The 18,906-nt window shown below is 28.6% G+C and overlaps 2 protein-coding genes across 2 annotated transcripts; one reads left to right on the plus strand and one right to left on the minus strand.

Moving 5' to 3' along the window:
* Positions 1-10,856: 10,856 nt before the first annotated feature.
* Positions 10,857-12,156, minus strand: LOC109799563 (uncharacterized). The gene is made up of 3 exons (XM_020360144.3): positions 11,954-12,156; positions 11,674-11,869; positions 10,857-11,461 (listed from the first exon to the last, which is right to left on the minus strand). The coding sequence occupies exons 1-3, from the start codon at positions 12,086-12,088 to the stop codon at positions 10,998-11,000; spliced, it is 795 nt and encodes a 264-aa protein (XP_020215733.1). The 5' UTR covers positions 12,089-12,156; the 3' UTR covers positions 10,857-10,997.
* A 4,000-nt stretch (positions 12,157-16,156) lies between these two features.
* MKS1 (MAP kinase substrate 1) lies at positions 16,157-17,147 on the plus strand. Its single transcript, XM_020360259.3, has one exon. The coding sequence runs from the start codon at positions 16,261-16,263 to the stop codon at positions 16,885-16,887; it is 627 nt and encodes a 208-aa protein (XP_020215848.2). The 5' UTR covers positions 16,157-16,260; the 3' UTR covers positions 16,888-17,147.
* The last annotated feature ends 1,759 nt before the right edge of the window (positions 17,148-18,906 follow it).

An 18,906-nucleotide genomic window follows, 5' to 3' on the forward strand; every position in this document is an offset into this window, starting at 1 on the left:
TATGTAAATCAATTATTCATTCGGTTGACAAGCCACTATAATAATTAATTCAAAGAGGAAATCATGTACTTACTTATACATATTATATTATGCAGTACACTTCAACTTTGCACTAGTGATTGCTGAAGTCAATAGTTAGGCAAAGTATATATATATGATATTAGCAATCACTTTTAATATCTTTTTAAGTTTTAATCACTTTCAAGAACAAATTAATGGTAATTTATAATTTCACATAATTTTTCACCTGAACAAATAAATACCACTTTTAGCATTTTAGGTGCCAAATGTGCACACACACTTTGCCACCTTTTCTTTTCTCAGACATTCATTTAAGGCTTTTTTGAGGAAAGAAAAAACTTATTGGTAGTAGAAATTAGGTTAACCGTTAATGAGAACAAGTGTTTATTGGATTGAGAGTTAAGGTCTTAATCCATGCATGCATGTCTCATGTCAAATAGGTTATATATTCTGAAGTATTCCCTTAAACAAGGAAGATATACTAATTTTCTATCTTATCAGACATATATTTGGCACCTAATCTTGCATTTTTAATACTCGAACTCGAGTTTCTTGCCTAACCCCATATCTTGAAAGCAGCCACAAGATAAATTTCTTATCCACTGTAGGTAAAGCCTCTTTTCATTAAAATTTTCTCTTTATGTCAGTACACAAGCATATGAAGAAATTGAGTGGCTGAGAGCATCAAACACCTAAAATTATCTGCCAAAGACAGTTACAAATTAATTTACTAATTTGTTGTGTTTTCAGTGTTATCTTGTGGCAAAATTAACCATCCTTGAAATTGATGATATTCGTTCAAGTGTCCTTTCATACTATTCACTAACCAAACCCCTGGTTTAGTCACTATCAAATATCAATGGAAGTGTCAAAAATACAGTAAGAAAGTTAATTAAAAAAATATATATATATTGTGAGCACAGATAAAATGCATCAGGAAGAAATTTCCATGCATAAAATGCCACGGGCTAATGTAATGTCGTAAGAATTTGTTAGTGGCAACGCTTAAAGAGCTTCAAATCATAATTGTTAGTGTCATAATATCTTATATGGAAGCCTTGCAGTTATCTCTACGCATTGCATTAATTAGCCTTATCCGACAGATATCATATGAAATTGTTCATACCCAACATTGAGAAAACATGAAAGACAAGATCACGAGAATGAAAAATAAGAAAGCATTGGGTCTAGATATATGGTGTCTTGATCTCACTATCTACATCAGGTGATGTTACAAATTTCATCCATATTTCTTTGTTAGACTTGAAACTATAATCCAATTCAAATTCGGTTTGACTAATACTTGTAATCGATCGGTTGAATTAATTAAAGTATTAGAAGATAGACCAGATAATATTAATATTAATATGTTTTTTTAATGTGTGTTTAATTAGCCTTTTCAGCATCTATTTATTTCCCACATGACCTTCTGAGAAACTAAAAAAGACCGGAGAAATTTGATGGATGTATGTTCAACGGAGACTGGACAGTTTTATAAACACAGTCTCTACACATGATTGGAAACTGGAAAGTGCTTCTTTTAGCGTTTGGCCACCAAACGCCCGTTTAAGGATTGAAAGTTGAGTAAATGATTCATTTGGTTTGGCGTTCTTATCATTATGTTCAACACAATTATGCTGCAAACAGGAGGTTGGAGCGAAAGCGAAAATTCGAAACTTTTACATCCCACCTATGGTCATTACATTATTAGAGAAGTAAATGAAAGATTTTCAACTTTAACAACCACTTTTAACCTTATCTTTGCCTCTTCAATTTTAACCTTTGTATGACTTTGCGTGTCATTTTTTTATTTATTATTATCAAGAGTATTTTCTCTGTCAAACACAAGAATAATCTTTTTCATGATACATTTCTTTCCGACTTGAATTTTCTACCTTCACAAAATTTAGGATTCAAATCCTAATGTAAGTCTCTTGTCACTCACAAAAATCCAAATTAATTTTTACGTGTCATGTAAATATAAAAACAAAGTAATATATTTATAGATACTTATATTAATGTTTTAATCGTATTATAATTAAACTACTATAATAGCATTAAAATTTTAATAATATTATTACTATAATGCACACTACTAGATTTTAATCTTTTAGCAACATTTTCTTGTTTACATTTGTTAAAATGTTACTATATATTATACAAATATGTTATTTTGTAACATTTTTTTTAAATGTCATTATAGATAGAGTAATATTTTGTATTTCAATATTATTCTTTCCAATTGTTTTCAAAATCAAAGTCTCACATCGAGTAAAAAAAATTTACATAAGTTATTTTGCAACATTTTTTTGAAAAATGTTACTATAATTGCTTCTAAAATTAAAGTCTCACATCGAGTAAAAAAAATATTTCTCTTATATCTAATTGTAACCTATAATTAAAGTTCCACATCGAATAGATTAATGACTCATAAAGTATATATACTCATATAGTTATATTTAAGATAAATAAAATTTGATATTCTATATATAATTAGCGGTGACTAACTAAAAATGTCTTTCCCTAACAACTAAGAATTCCTAGAAGTTTAGGAGACATATAAATATAATAATTGATAGTAATATTAAAATTAAAATTAATTATTATTTTATAAGATTAACAAAATCTTGGCAACATCATTAAAATGTTACAAAAAATTATTAAAATATTATAAAAATACTACTTTGATAACATTTGAAAAATGTTACATAATTATGCAAAAATGTTACTAAAAGTCTTTAGCAACATGGACTATATACAACATTTGATAATATGTTGCTAAAATAAATTAGTAACATTTATACATAATTAAGTAACATTTTTTAAATATTGCTAAATACCATTTGTGTTGTAGTGTGCATCTTAATATTTTAATGGGGATTTCTATTTTAGCACTTGAATTTTCTTACTCTCTTTAAAACAATGAAGATTGCAATCCCATGAAATCGGTTAATATAATTAATTACAAAAAAAAAGTGAACAACACTTAATTATTTAGGATAGCAAAATAGATTATTTGACCCATTATGATATAACTTGATGTAAGATATAAATTATAATGGGTTAAGTAAAAAAGAATGGACTCTAATATAATCTATTAAATTGATGTTTAAGTTTGGCTCCATCTGGGCTACGAGCTTTTTAGACTGACCCAACGTTTTTAAATTTTTGTTAGTTATATATTTTTCTCAAAATTTAAGCTAAAAAATTCTTGAGATAATTATTTTTGTTGACATGTTTATTTTAATGTATTAAATTAAATAAATAATTAATTTTCTATTATTATGTTTAAGAAAAAGATTAAAAGTTGATAATATGATAATAGTTGTAATTAATTTTAATATGAAAAACATTTATTTATTTAATAAATTAATTTTATCTTATCTATCATTTCATAAAAATTGTAATAAAAAAGTATCTATATATTATAATAAAATATTTAACCATTTGCGTAAAAATTTATAAAAATTATAATTTTATTTAAATTTTATCTTTAAATAATGAACTTTAATTTCTTAGTCATTTAGAAAAATCAAATATGAAACCAGGCAGCCCATGATCCAATTAAGTTAGCTCGATCCAAACTCATGACATGATTTTATCAAATTAGGTTAAAAGGTCCACATTTGATATGAACTTGAAATTTGGAGTGCAAATCCTATAATTTATTAATATAAGACGGGTTTGGACTAACCTCACAAGCCCAACCTTTTATTGGCTCTAATTCAAAGTGTTCATAATCTCTTATTGATTACATAAAAACAATTAAAGAAACTTAAAGATTGTCTCACAATCACAATTTTAAAACATATGCACACAACATGACAATCTCATTCTCTCTTGTCTCAATAGAGTGACTTCAACAATAAATAGTATAGGATACAATTCTAAAATAATCTCTTCAGTATCTCCTAATATCTCCTTTCAAGTTTTTTCTCAAGCATCAAAACATCCTGCATAACTTTCTCTTCTCTTTCTAACTCTATTTTGATTAATAAGGCCATATTTGGTTACACATTTGATATTTGTAACCTCAATTAGTTGGCTTCGGACGCAATGTTTATATGTTTGACAATTTTTCCCCTCCATTAAGTGTAAATTACAAGCAAATCTTAGTTGAAGCAGATACTAGAAGGATGTTGCTTTTATTTGAAAGTAGGTTTGGAAAGTTAAGTTCACCTTAACTTAACTTTCTAACTATAATCCAAACACACATAGTGATGGACCATGTTTTTAGAGCCTAAACATGTCATTTGAGTAGTAGGTTACCACTAACCACTAAACCCACTTATTTTAATTAATTAACAAAATATTATTATTTTAAAACCTCAAACTAATTAAAAAATTAAGGTATAATATATCATTTTGGTCCTTATTTTTATTTTGAAAATTTTCAATTAGGTCTCTAAACTAAAAATATTGTAATTAGCTCCTTATCCTTCTTTTTTTTATTATATAATTTATTCATTTGCAATTCATGAAATTCCTCAAAATAATTTGTATATATGCCTAGACAATGATACCAAATTATAATTTGATGTTGTCTTTGATATGTATCAAGTTTTAATCCCTACTTGTAAAAATTTGCTCAAAATCTCTTTAATGAAAAGAATTTTAGAATAGTATAAAACTTTAATTAGTACGGATTAAAATCTGATACACATGATTAATGACATGAAATAATAGTTGTCTAATGTGGTTTTCCAAGTATGAGAATATAAAAAACATTTTATGAAATTTCACGAATTGTAAACAAGCTTTTAATTCTTGATATAAAAAATTATAACTTTATTTTATTTATTAAAAATAGGAACATGTAGTTAATATCTTTTTTGATTTTTTTTAAATTAAATCTGGTGAGCCAACTACCTAACCTACCAACCTGTAGTAGGCTGAGCTAGGTTGGAATTTTTTAGTCTCACTAAAAAGTGATCTAGATTGGATTAACCCATTTAAAACACTAACTTGTGATGAGACAACCTATGTGAACTAAATTGGCCTACTTTGACTCATCTAATAAAGAAGTTGATTGGCGATAAGGTTGATTTACTTTTCGGTACCTTGTATATTTAGATGTATATTATATATATGTACATGTTATATAATAATCCAACCCTTAATCTTTCAGTTATATTGGCCGAAACTATTTTAAGTTTTTACACTATATATATATATATATATATTATAAATGTCTAGGTGACTATTGTATAAAAAATCTTAATGTAGTTGAATAGTTTTTGTTTCATGTTGTATAGTATTGTGTCATATTAAGTGCAATGACATGTCAGATTATTATAAAAATTAAAAAAAAATCAAGAACTAAATATGTATTAAACCTAATTAAAATCAACTTAAACTAATAAAATAAGAATTAAACTCTATATTAATCATTTATTTTCAAATTTAGGATGTCATCATGAAATTAATTTTTTTAATTTATCAATAATCGATCTCAATATCAAGAATTTACGACAATTCAAGCACCTTACTCAATTAATTGAGTTAAATCCCCTTTCATTTTAGTTTAAAAATTGTATAAAAAATTCAATTACGGATGATTTTAGTAATTAAGGTATAAATTTATAAATAAAAAACTAATGTATTGAATCTTTCACTACCGATTTCATTTCCCATCAATAAGAAAAATTATGAGAAAATAAATAATTTTTTTTAAAAAATACCCAAAATGGAAAATTAGACCAATTAATCTTCTTCACGGTGGTATATAATGTAATTTGATTTTCACTGTCGAAAGCAAGTTACGTGATTCTTCGATATGGCGGATCATATCCAAACACTATTAAAACTTACTTACCTCGTGAATCGTTATTATATATTTAAATAGTTTAATTTTAATAATTTTTTAAATATATTTTGTCTTTTTACTTAAAATTTTTAATTTTCTATATTTTAATTTTAATAATTTTTTAAATATATTTTTGTTTTTATCTTAAATTTTTGAATTTTTATATTATAATTTTAATAATTTTTTATTTTTATTATTTATTAATTCTTTTTTTTAATATTTTATAATATTATTGAAATCTTATAATTTTAATTTCTATAATTTTATCTTACTTTTCATTTTATAAATATAATTTGGATTATTTATTTTATAATTAAATTAGTTTTTTTTTAAATTTTTATAAGTTTAAAAAAAGAATGTATTAATATTTCTCGATCTTTGAGAGTACCGTAGCAACTTACGTAGTTTAATAGTTTAAAGGACTTATCCAACAAGGTAAATTTTAGAGATATTCAATTTTATAACACCATCAAATTCAATATTCTTGTAAAAAGAATATTAATGAATGTCTCCGAAGCATTATTAGTGAAGGAAGTACAAATACAAAAACTAATTCATGCTTTTTTGATTAATTAATTTAATTGGAACTATTTAATAAAAATAGGTTAAATATATTATTTTTAGTAGGGATTATAATAATGATAAAGAAAAAGAGATTATAGGTATTTAATGATTAGTAATATCTGTAAAGAAAGTGTATTTAAGTCAATAATTGAAGTAGGGCAATGGAGAAAGAAAGAAAAAGGGTTAGGTGGATTATAAAGGTCCCTAATGGTGAGAAATGTATTATTACCGATTTAGCACTTCAATACGTGTATAGAAATGAAACGATGAAAGGGAAAGAAGCTCATAGTCGTAAGCAAAGAGGGATAATTGGATTAAATGAAGAGTGAAAGAGACATGTTTGTTTGTCGTATACGTCACCATGTTTCCCATGGTTTTGTTGCCACATGTTTTTTCCATTACCACTGGTTTCATTCTACTCACCACACCTTATTCAATGTTCCCATTCATTTTTCTATCTCTCGTTGGTCCCTTTGGCAACGTAGCCTCTCATCCATGTCTATATCATTCTATCCAGTGACTCTTTCGGATTTTTTTCAACATGTATTTTTTCAAAGATAAGCTTATACAAGACATGATCAGATATTAAACATGAGCATTTTCTAGCAAAAGTTTAAATATTGATTCCGAGGCTAATCCTTTCTGTTAGACTTAATCCGTTAATTAATCACTATTTTGGATAGTTTTTATTGAGAGTTTAGAAATGGTTTTGAATGTTTGTTAGTATGAATGTTGACACACCCATCATATTTTTCCTGGCTCTTTCTATTTGTGTGGGTGATGAAATCTTAAAAATACAATGAAATGTAGAAATAAAAGAGAGAAAGGATGATGACAAAGAGTGAGGGTCAGCTAGCTAGACAGCACAACACATTAAATGAGAGGCACACCAAATTTTGCGGCCTCAAGAGAATAAAAAGAAATAAGTTAAATTAGAGGATGACTAGATTCCCCGTTTTATTTCTTCTATTTAACTTTAAGTGCTATATATGTTGTTTTCTAAGATGAACACACGTAATTCCTAGGGTAAGAAAGCAACAACTTACTAATGGAGGCCCATGTCACAAATTGGCTGTCTATGTATTCATTCTTGTTCATAATAAATGACTAGGATTGCTGTAAATTGTAATCACACTCTCTCATGCTTCTTATGTTTGTGGGGAATAATACTCGCTAAAACTACCTTTTAGTTTATTGTGTGTACCGGAAGGTCCCTATCGGTCACGTTGACCAACACGTGCCGTTCTGTCAGACACCTACGCCATGATGTCGGAAACATCGGTCCAGCCAACGTCCGGGACGAATGTTACTAACGGCTCGGCATAAGACCGAGCCGGAGAGTCCCCCGTAGGGCAGGATAGTTAGACTACTGTTGATCAACCCAATTAATAATAGCGCCCCATTCCTTTACCTATCGGATCGGCGAAATACCGTACCGATAGGTGAAGAGCGGTTATTAATTATGATTAACAGGTAAGCGCATGGTTAAGTTAGTAAGTAAGTAATTAACATCGTATTACCTAATTTAGTAAACACCTGAAAAAGCCCACAATGCTCAGGCCCACGTCAGGCACTATAAATAGGTCACACATAACGAGGTATGTCACTGTTCATTTTTACCCTAAATATTCGTGCATATACTGACTTGAGCGTCGGAGTACCCTTTGCAGGTACCTCCCCCATCCCTTGGAGATATCGTTGGAGCTCTTATTCGGTCCCCTTTCACCCAGAAGAAAAGGAGTGTGCCCTTAGACAGGTACATTGTAAAAACAAGTCAGATAAAATATAATATAATATAATATAATTAAATTATATCTCTAATTCCCCTAAAATGAAAATAAATAAATACTAGCATAATAATACACACAATTGTGAGTACCATGTTTAATGATCATTTAATCTCTAATAAATACATAATAAATATATAAGTAGTTAAAAATGATTATATAATAACAAAATCTAAAAAATAGTTGTTTCAAAAAAAATTAAAGAATTACATAACTTTTATATTTCATAAATTTATTCTAAGAATTAATATTTACATTAATCGTAACTTAATTTATAAGAAAAATAAACTTGGAATAAATTATCTTACAATTTTCTTAGACTAGTAATAGACAATCATTGAAGAAGAATTACTTTTAAATTATTGAAAAAAATTGAATAAAAAGAATGCTGTGATGTAATTCACAAAGTTTATTGTCTTGAAAGTAAATTCTGGCACACTTTAAAGGTTTCATATCCACTTTATTTTTCTAAAATTTACAAAGCAACATGTTTTAGCTGGTACAATCAAAGTCAAAAATACATTGTATCCTCACAAACAATGACAAAAAGAATAAAAACACAGAAAAATATAAGAATTTTTTTGTTGTGCATCTTAAAATTCAAGTTATCAATAAATCCGTGTACACAGTAAGCTTACGTCAACAAAAAGTTAATAAATAATTTTTAAATTAAAATATTTTTTAATTCTTATAATTTCATTCACTTTATTGTTATAATTTAAAATATATTTTTTAGTCTATTTATTTATTTTTAATTTTTATAATTTGATATATTTTTAATTTTATACTTATAATTTTTTAATCATTTTAATTATTGTCGTTATTTTTTTTAATGTTGTCTCTTTCGTACTAATAAGATAGAAATATTAATTTTAATTTATGTGTAAATATTGAATTTATTTTTCTAGAGTTATCCTAAAATAAATTTTTCATAGTTTCATATCTCTAATATATTTCATATGCAATATCTATTATTGTTGTTCAGATATTTTTTTATTTACAAAATTAAAGACATCTATCACGTCAACATAAAACACACAATATTAAAAAAATTAATAATAAAATTATTTAAAAAATTACAAATATAGAAACTAAAAATTCTCTTAAAAAATAAGTATAAAAATTAAAAAAAATTATTTTAAACTATAAAGACTAGTAAAATAAGTGAAACTGTAAAATTTTTAAAAAAAATATATATTTTAACCTAATTTTTAATTCTCAAATTAATATAAAGAGAATGTTAATAAAATTATTTTGAGAATTTAATCATTTACAGTTTTTAAATAATAATAATGATAATAAATAAAAGAAAAATATTGCTAAAAAATGATACCCAAGCATTTCATTGAAGAAAAAGAAGTAAAATTATCTTCGATCGAGATAAATGTTACACCGATTAAAATAGAGAGTCTGAAAGTTATGATTCTCACTTACCTGAATATAATATAATATAATGAAGAAGGCATATCATAGTCTTTCAATCTCTAACACAACAACTGATAGAGTAAATTGGTTTCTCTCCCTTCTCCTCTTTCCAAGACACACATAAAGATAAAGATGATAAATTATTAATTCTGTTAACTTGAGCAAGATGAGCGTCTCTTTTCTGGACACGGTCACCAACACCCAATGAGATTATTTCTTTCAAATTTCTACCTGTTATTACCTTTATTTTTTAATAATTATTACTAGGATTAAATAATTTTATGGTCCCCCATAATTATTTTTTTTTTTGCCAATTGTTGTTCCTCCATTCTTTAGCTCTCTTCATATATTGTTTATACTGTTTTCACATGAGAAGACAAATTAGAGATATCAATATAATACTTTTTGTCACAGTATGCAAAATCTTTTCAATTACATTATTACGTCATGTAATCTAATTTTAATTTTAATTTTCTGGCTGTAACAGTGATGTAAACGATGATAAGTAAAACTCTATTATATAATTAAATTATTTTTATATAAAGATGAAATTGGAAGTAAGCATTTCGTATAAGAAAAGAAGATATATTTGAAGTTAAAAAAAAAACGTGCAGTGTGGGGGCAGAGAGAGGGAATCATGGAATATTTCCTTTCTAATGTTTATCGATCGACATCGATCATTTAACTTAGACATTGCACGTTATGCATTTAAAACACGAACATACATAAACTTGTGTCTCTCAACATTTCCAACTTCGAAAAGGAAATTAGATTGACTTAGAAACAAATTCAAGGAGAGCCTCAATTCTTAAATCAGAAATATATGAAACTCATGGTTCACATAACATGAATTATGATGTTTTTTTTCTTTCTATATACACAAAGGTTGTGAAGGTTGATAATACGAATAGAATTAGCTTCGAATTTCTTAGAAAGAAATCTCGAAAGTCGAAACCAGTATTATAAAAATAATACCTTTGGGAAAAATAAAAAAAAGGAAAGGGAGAAGGATATTCATTTATTCAACAACAGGATCCTCCATTGGATATTACAGACACAGTTTTCTCACAAAATACTAAACTTCAAAAATTCACGTAACTTTAGCAGTTCTTATTTGTGTTTTTCTATGGTAAGTGCTTATTTTATTGCACTATCGTAAGTGACAAAGCAAAAAGTGACAATTATGCTTCGCCCACGACTCACGAGTACACATTAATGTTGTAATATTATGTGAAATATGTATATAAAAATAATTAAAAAGAAATACTTGTGCTACTATGTGAATAGTATAAAAAAAATTGACAACGAAAAATACTGTGATGATGATCACCGAATCCAGCAGAAAGAACAAAAAAGAAGAAATGTGACCAAAATTGGGTGTTTCAGAGACTCCCCTAGCAACAATTTACACTCATGTCAGACAACTGACTCGACAAACCAGATCCACCACCCAAATCCCTTTTCTTTGGTTTCAGTAATGGAGGTACCCAGTTACCATTAATATTACCATGTTCATCACCCTTTAATCCCTCATAAGTTTCCCTTTCATCATCACTTGCATGGCTAGGCTCTTTACGGGTCACAGAGAGCCACTTGGCTTGCATGTATGAAGCGGTTCTCCATGGTGGCACGTGGAGACCCTTCTCTCTTAGGCACTGTTTGGCAGCAGAACATAAAAGGGAAGTTATTTTGCAAAGTTTGGTCTCAGCCCCAACAAAAATCACTGGGAGTGAGTCTGTCAATTCCTTGTATTGCTGTGTAGGCCTTGCAAGTTCAAATTGCGACCTGAAGTCTATATCTACTATAAGACTCGCATTCTTCTCACCCTCTACCATCACTTCAATATACTCGTATTCACCTGTTAATTAATGTCACAAACAAAAAGTTGAATACAAGAAAGCAATAAACAGGTAAATTTCACTTCATACTAATTTTGACATAAGATCTAGCATAAGGGTCCATCATGCATGTCTAATTCAAATTTTGATATCTGCCTAAGCCAAATAATTCAATATGAGGTAACAAAAATTGAATTAGTGGTTGAGAAAAGGCATAGAAAGAGAGACCCACCAGCAGGACAACCCAAAGAGGTGGACCAAGAAGTGTGGCATATTGAAGCATTAAAACCATCCATTTTCATCTTCATAATAAGCCATCTACTTAGACTTGTTGTTTTCTCAGCACCCTTTCTATTTCTCATATGCTTCAACACACACTTCAACACCTTAGCCTCAGATGCTGCATCACCCTCACTCCTTAGAATATCCTGAAACCCATCACAACATGGGAAAAATACACATAAGAGACAACCTTAAACCGAGACAAAATTAGACAAAACATTGAACAGTACCTGTAAAATAAAATATTGGGTTCTGTGGTTTAAGGTGTGGCAATTTGAGGAAGCGGAACTTGTGGGAGATGTTGATTCGGATTCTATAAAATCTTGCACCATTTGTACCAACTCATCTTCCTCTAAACTTGTCATCTCTGTTTTTTCTCTTTTTGTAGTCAAAGAGAAGAATGGAGAATAGTGGAAATTCGTGTAAGGTTCGTGCTTATTATATAGAGAGGTATGGCGGTGGAAACAGAACCTGTGTGGTGACAGATCATAGAAGAGGCCCTGTATTGATAAGGTAAATATATTAAATAAAAGTATAAGACAAAAGAAAAGAAAAAAAAAAAAAAGTTGATAGAGGTTAAAATGTTGCTAAGGTGTACTGTCGTAATATCCTTATCTTAATTCTTTGGTTTAATAACCATGAAAATGACACAACTAAGTGTTTTCAATGTATTCTAGAACTTACTCTGAAGGTTTCTAGTGTACTATATACATACTTTTTTAATCTCGCATATTCGCTAACCGAAACTCATTTTAAATCGAGTCAAGATAATAAATTTAATTAAGGGAATAAATCGATTGAAACATTTTTATTTATTTTTATTAATGAGACTGAACTTACAATTTTTAATTGAACTTTGAAGGAAACCTGGTCCATGCCACTTCAACCAATTTGATTGGTTCTAAATTGTTTACCGACGACTTCTAGCATTTCAAACTTTTATGAAGATAACGTAATTAATATATTAACGTTATGAAATACTTATCGTGCCAAAGGCGAAAAAATCGTAAATGCACTCAATCTAACTAATAATAATTAATATATACTATATAGTGCTATCATTCTGCTACCCTTCTGTCATCAACGCTACTTTAAGTACCTTATTTATTTATTTTAAAACAAAATTTAAGCATTTAATTATACCAGATAAATCAAAACAAATATATAAAATAAATGACATAAATACACACATGCATAATGTAATAGAACATGTAGGGAGATAGTTTATATATAAACACATAACATAATGTAATATAACATATAAGAAAAAGCTTCTATTAATATTACGCACACATAATAATATAACCTAATATAAAGAACATACAGGAAAATAGTTTCTATAAAAGTTGGCTATTTTTCCTCTCCAGCCACCATCCTGCAAAATCCAAGCCATTAATTCATCATTTTAAGATGGAGAGAGAAGATAATCTGTGGTCTAGATTTGTTCTGGAGAGAAAAATTTGCTGGAGAAGCCGCAGAGGATCCTAGTGCTGAGTGTATTCTAAAATTATAATAAGTTAATCGTTTTATTGTTTGATAATCATCATCACCTTCTCTAATACTCATTTATTTCTTATTCATCAATTTTTTTAATTCTCTCAATCTAATTACTTCATTTAATTTTATTTTTAACCTTTATTATGTATATATTTCTTAATTGTTGATATTTCTGATCTTTCATGTCTTAATTTTTAAAATGTTTACAGTTATTTATACTAAATTTTTAAATAAACAATGATTCAAAGAAAACAGAGTTTAACAAAATTTATAATAAATTATACATATAAATTTTAAATTATATTAATTTAAAATTTATATGTATAAATATTTTTTGAACATATAAATTATATGTAAAATAAGATTATTTTTAATTATTGATAATTTATTTAAAAATTATTAAGTTTATTTTAGAAAGATATGATAAATATAAATTGAAATAAATAAGAAATAAAAAAAAAACTTCAAAAGCTCTCATACAAAATAATTATTAGAGGTGTCAAATAGGATAGATCAATCTAACTCATCCTTAATCACAGAGATCAATACATTTGATCATGCTAGAATGACTCATATTTTATATGATTGGCTATTTATTAGGTTTAGCCTAATATTATATCATGTCATTGAAACATAAGATTAATTTGGTCTAAATTTAAAATAAATTTTTATTACAAAATAAATTATTTATTATAAATCTAAAATATGATTTATATGATTAAAAATATTTATTTACTAAAAATTTTAATTATAATATAATTTATATGTTTGAAAGTGTTTATTTATAATAAAAAATATTAGTTATTTAAAATAAAAAATAGAAAAGTGTATATTATAAAGTTAAAATACTAATTTTATTGATTTAAATAAAAATGAAAAATATAAATACAATATTCATTCATTATTATTTTTCGTTTACATTAAAATTTTGTTATCTATTAATCTTTCACATTTAATATTCAAGTTTTTATTTTTTAATTTTTTTTCATGTTATGAATTTTTAAGCTAATAAATTAACAACAAAATTGAAAAGGTGGAAACATGAAAAATTAAGCTTAAGAGATAAGTAAAAAATGAATAAAAGAAACTAAGTAAAAGGAAAAAAAAATACAGATGGGATGCAGGGAAGCAAAGGCTGTAGTAGGTGATCATTTGCATGAGATGCAGTGCACAGTGCACTGCACACATCTTTTACATATACTTTATCCTTCTCTCATTACGTCATCTTTCCCTTGTTACTAAGTTACTTTCTTCTGATCATTTATCTCACTTTTTTTTTTTTTCTTTTCTGTGTGCAATGATTATAACAGTTTAAAGTCCAAAGATCTTTAACTCTACCACTTGGACCCTAATGGATTGGGGAAGGTATCTATCTCACTGTTATTTATTTCCCCTTTAACAAAAAATGCACTACTCAGTCTAAAGCTTTCCATCTTCTATCAATTCTTTTTGCTAAGCTTCTTATTCTGTCATGCTTCTGAATTGGGCCGCTCAACTCGTTTATTTCATAATGCTATTCCTACTCTTCATTGACTCCTGGCATACGTTGTATTGGGCCTGTCTTGTATTTCATTGGGCTCATCAATATTTCTTTTGGATCCAGCCCACTTTTTCTTGTATTTCAGTTGTTGACATAACTTGCAGTCAAATTCTCTACCATCACTTCTGAAGTTCTGTAGGGAAATGGTCTCAAGATCTAAACCAATTATATTTAATAGATTATTATTAATAATAAGAGGCTACAAATAAGTCAACGATTAATATATATTACGAATATAGTGTATTTTAATGCAAGTTTAAACTTACAGTGTCTATACTGAAATATTAATTTCCGTTAAATAAAGATTTTATCAATAATTTTTTAAACAATTATAAAATTTTCATTAATATATGACTTTTTTTTTTATAAAGAATAAAACTGTACTACTTTCACCATTAGACACTATTTGCAAGTCAAAATTTCAGACCAAATGAAATTTTAGTAATCTCGACCTCTAGTTACCTAGAAAAGTACATATTTAAAAAAAAAAGGTCATAGTAGCTTCGAAAGCATTAAATATTATTAAATACTTGAAAATGAAAAGCAGTGGAGATTCATTAAAAAGACAGAAACATAGAAAATGTAGTGCATATATATATAAATGATTTGCCTTTCAGTAGAAAGTGCTTGATCCAAATTGAGAAATGAGAATTAAGTGCACATGGAATGATGGAGAGCATACTCTATGAACGTGTATCATGGAAGTAGTAGGATAGGTTGACGTAGCAAATGAGTATTAATATATCCATAAATAGCTCCAACTACCAAGCATACAATTTCTATTGCTTACATCCAACCATGTCATTGTAAACTGCGTGGTTGGTGTTCATTCTTGATGCATCCCTGCCTAGTTACGTTCTTCTCATTGTAGCATACAACACAACCTCGATTCAACTTTAACTTATTTCCAATTCTATAATACTGTCACGAGAAAAGTTAAGGTAGCGTTACCATTACCATAGGCAGGTAAGAATTAAATCCAATCGATTTTTGGTTCTACCCATACCATAAACATAGGCAAAAACAATACCTAGTACATATTAGGTGGGCAAGATGTTGTGAGCCATAGCAACAAATTAAAGAGCAAGCCCTAGTATTTTGCACTAGGATGAGAGTTATATGATCCATGTCAAGAAGCTTTCCCGGGCCATAAGATAGTTACAAGTTAAGAATTGAAAGCCATAATTAACATAGGTTAAGGAATGTATTAAACGTTGTTGGAATGGCATTGGGTTCACGAAAGGCACGCATTTGCAAAGTGGTGAGTAGTTTCTTTTGTCAACACAAGGAGAACATGTGTTTGACCGGTCAGCCTCCCATAGTCAATAAATGCGCATCAATTTTCTTCATCGCAAAAATAAAAATATAAATAAAATATCTTTTTGCTCCAAACTCTCTCTTTCCTAATAAATTAACAAATTAATACATACTATTACTTAGTAATTTCGCCTCCAACAACACCCATTTTGCTTTTTGCCATCTTCTTTTTCTCTCGAAACCATGAACCCGCCGGAATTTCCCTCCGGCGCCGGCGCAACTTCATCGCCGCCGGGGAAGAAAGAGCTCCAGCTCCAAGGGATGCGCCCGCCGCCGCTCAGAGTCAGCAAAGAATCCCACAAGATCCGGAAGCCGCCGCTGCCCCCCGCCGCGCACCAGCCGCCGCCGCCGCCGGAACATCGGAAGCCGGTGATCATTTACGCCGTGTCCCCCAAAGTCCTCCACGTCACCGTCAGCGACTTCATGAACGTGGTCCAGCGCCTCACCGGGCCCTCCTCCGGCGACGAAACCGCCTTCCAACCCGGCGACATGTCGCCGGCGGCGAGGATCGCGTCGATCGAGAGAACGAGCCCGTCGGAGAGGGAGAGGGAGAGGGTTCACGGGGGAGAGGATGACGTGGCGTTGCTGTTGGAAGGAGTGGAAGTGGCTCAGTTCCCCGGAATATTGTCGCCGGCGACGTTGCCTCCGATATCGCCGGGGTTTTTCTCGGAGGCGCAAACGACGTCGTTTTGGAATGACATGAGCCCCTTTTGGTCAACGAACAGCTTCCTGGCGAGTCCGTCGGGGCTGTTTTCCGCCGCCGTGGTTTCGCCGCTAGCGTCGCCGGACATCTTTAATCTCTTCGACTAATTTTCATTATAATTTTGTTTTTTTTTGGCTAAGGAGTTTTGGAATTTTTTGTGAGATGATTGATTGGGAAGGAGTAGTGGTAAGGGTGGCGGTGGAAAATTCATCTTTTGCTGACTTTTGTACCATAAGTTTTGCATTTTGCATTGTGTAAATTTGTTTGTTTTGATGTAGTAGGAAAACAAAATTAAGTGACCACTCTTCAATTCAATACTGCACTCAAATATTACTACCAGGAATGTGAATTCAGGTTTATTTATTTATATTCGGTTCCATAAAGTTATATTTCCTTTTACATATTATATTATTCTTTTTAAGAAAAGAATTTGTTTCTCTAATATTCATCAATATAAAAAAAAAAATTAAACAAATAATGTTACTATCTCTTTCTCTTTCTTCCCCTATGCCTTCTTCATCCCAACACAACCTTGGTTCAAATATTTTAGATTAGCATCCATGCGAACAACCATTACACTGGGATGTTAAGAAGAGAAGAATTCTGTAAAACAATTTTCAATTTCTTTTTCTTGTTCAAAATATTCATCGTGAACATAAATATAATCTGTTTTTGACCTACTTTCTCTTAGAGCATAGTTGTAAAATAAATTTTGGGTCAAAGTAGTGATAAGGGAAAATATTCCAAAAATAACTCAAACTCAAATTCTAAGAAGCAAATTCAATCAAACAATAACCAGTAATATAAAGAAGCGACCATTAACAAAATGTTCTTGATCAATTTAAAAGATCATTTAATATAATAAAAATAACTTAACTTTGTAATTAAGGAAAACTCAATAAAAATCGTAATTGTTTCCATATTTTTGTTAATTATCTAAATAGTCAATAATTAAAGAGATTCTAATATTCAATACAAATAGTAATATATTTCATGTTTTTGTTAATTATCTAAATATTTAATAATTAAAGGGATTCTAATATTCTCTTTAATGAATATAAGTACATCCAATTAATAAAATAAAAGAAAAAACACAATGAAAGATTGAATTGCACCTTCTATAATTATTTTAAATTGTATGAGAATAATCTCAACATAATCTTATTATGATATCACTTACCAATCATAATAAAATTTGACATCATCACAAGACAGTCAACCTAGTCACATAATAACCAACCTAATCACAAGACTACCAATCTCATCACACTATGGCCAACTTTGTCATGCTACTTATGCATGAGCATGAAAAAATGAGCATTATAAACAAAATAATATTACATATACAATAAAAAATTGTATAATGTCACTTTTGTGTTTATCTTTCTATCATTAATAGTATATCTCTAATAAATGAAGTGATAGAAAAAGATGAACACAAAAGTAATGTTGTACATGTATTATTACTCTTATGAACTATTCATGTAAAATAACAAACTTTCTCTCCTTTCTTCATGTTGTTTAAAGATTCTCATACACCAAATATGACTCAAACTTTGACTATGTACTACTATTTCTAAACATAGTTATAAACAACATAGAACAAATCATACTATTTTTAAACATAGTTATAAACAACATAGAACAAATCATCAAGATCAAGAAAAGTAATTAATATAATTACTTTTAAATTTTATTTCAAATACACCTTTTTTACTTTATGTAATTATTTATTATATTTAATTTTAATTATAAGTGAATGTATAAGAAATAGAATTAACAATAATGAAAAATATAAAAGAAATTTAATTAAGTATCTTACTATTGATTATTACTTATAATTAATACCATAAGAAATCCAAGTTATTGTTTATAATTAAGATAAGAGATTGTATTACTCAACTGGTGTCCATATTAACACAAGTGTAACAGCGTTTACAAGATAGTGTTTACGAGAGACCACCACCATCTTACCTCAACAAGCTATTACGTTAGAGTTGGCCTTTGCAGAACACTCCCTGAGCATTGTTTGAACATCAGTATCATACAAAATATGGGGGATCAATAAAAGGTAGACCAGAATTTATGCAAACGGAGCAAAGTTCAGAAGTCAATATAATTTGGCA

The sequence above is a fragment of the Cajanus cajan genome, chromosome 2 (genome assembly GCF_000230855.2).
Source record: "Cajanus cajan strain Asha chromosome 2, NIPB_CcT2T_4, whole genome shotgun sequence".
Classification (NCBI taxonomy): domain Eukaryota; kingdom Viridiplantae; phylum Streptophyta; class Magnoliopsida; order Fabales; family Fabaceae; genus Cajanus; species Cajanus cajan.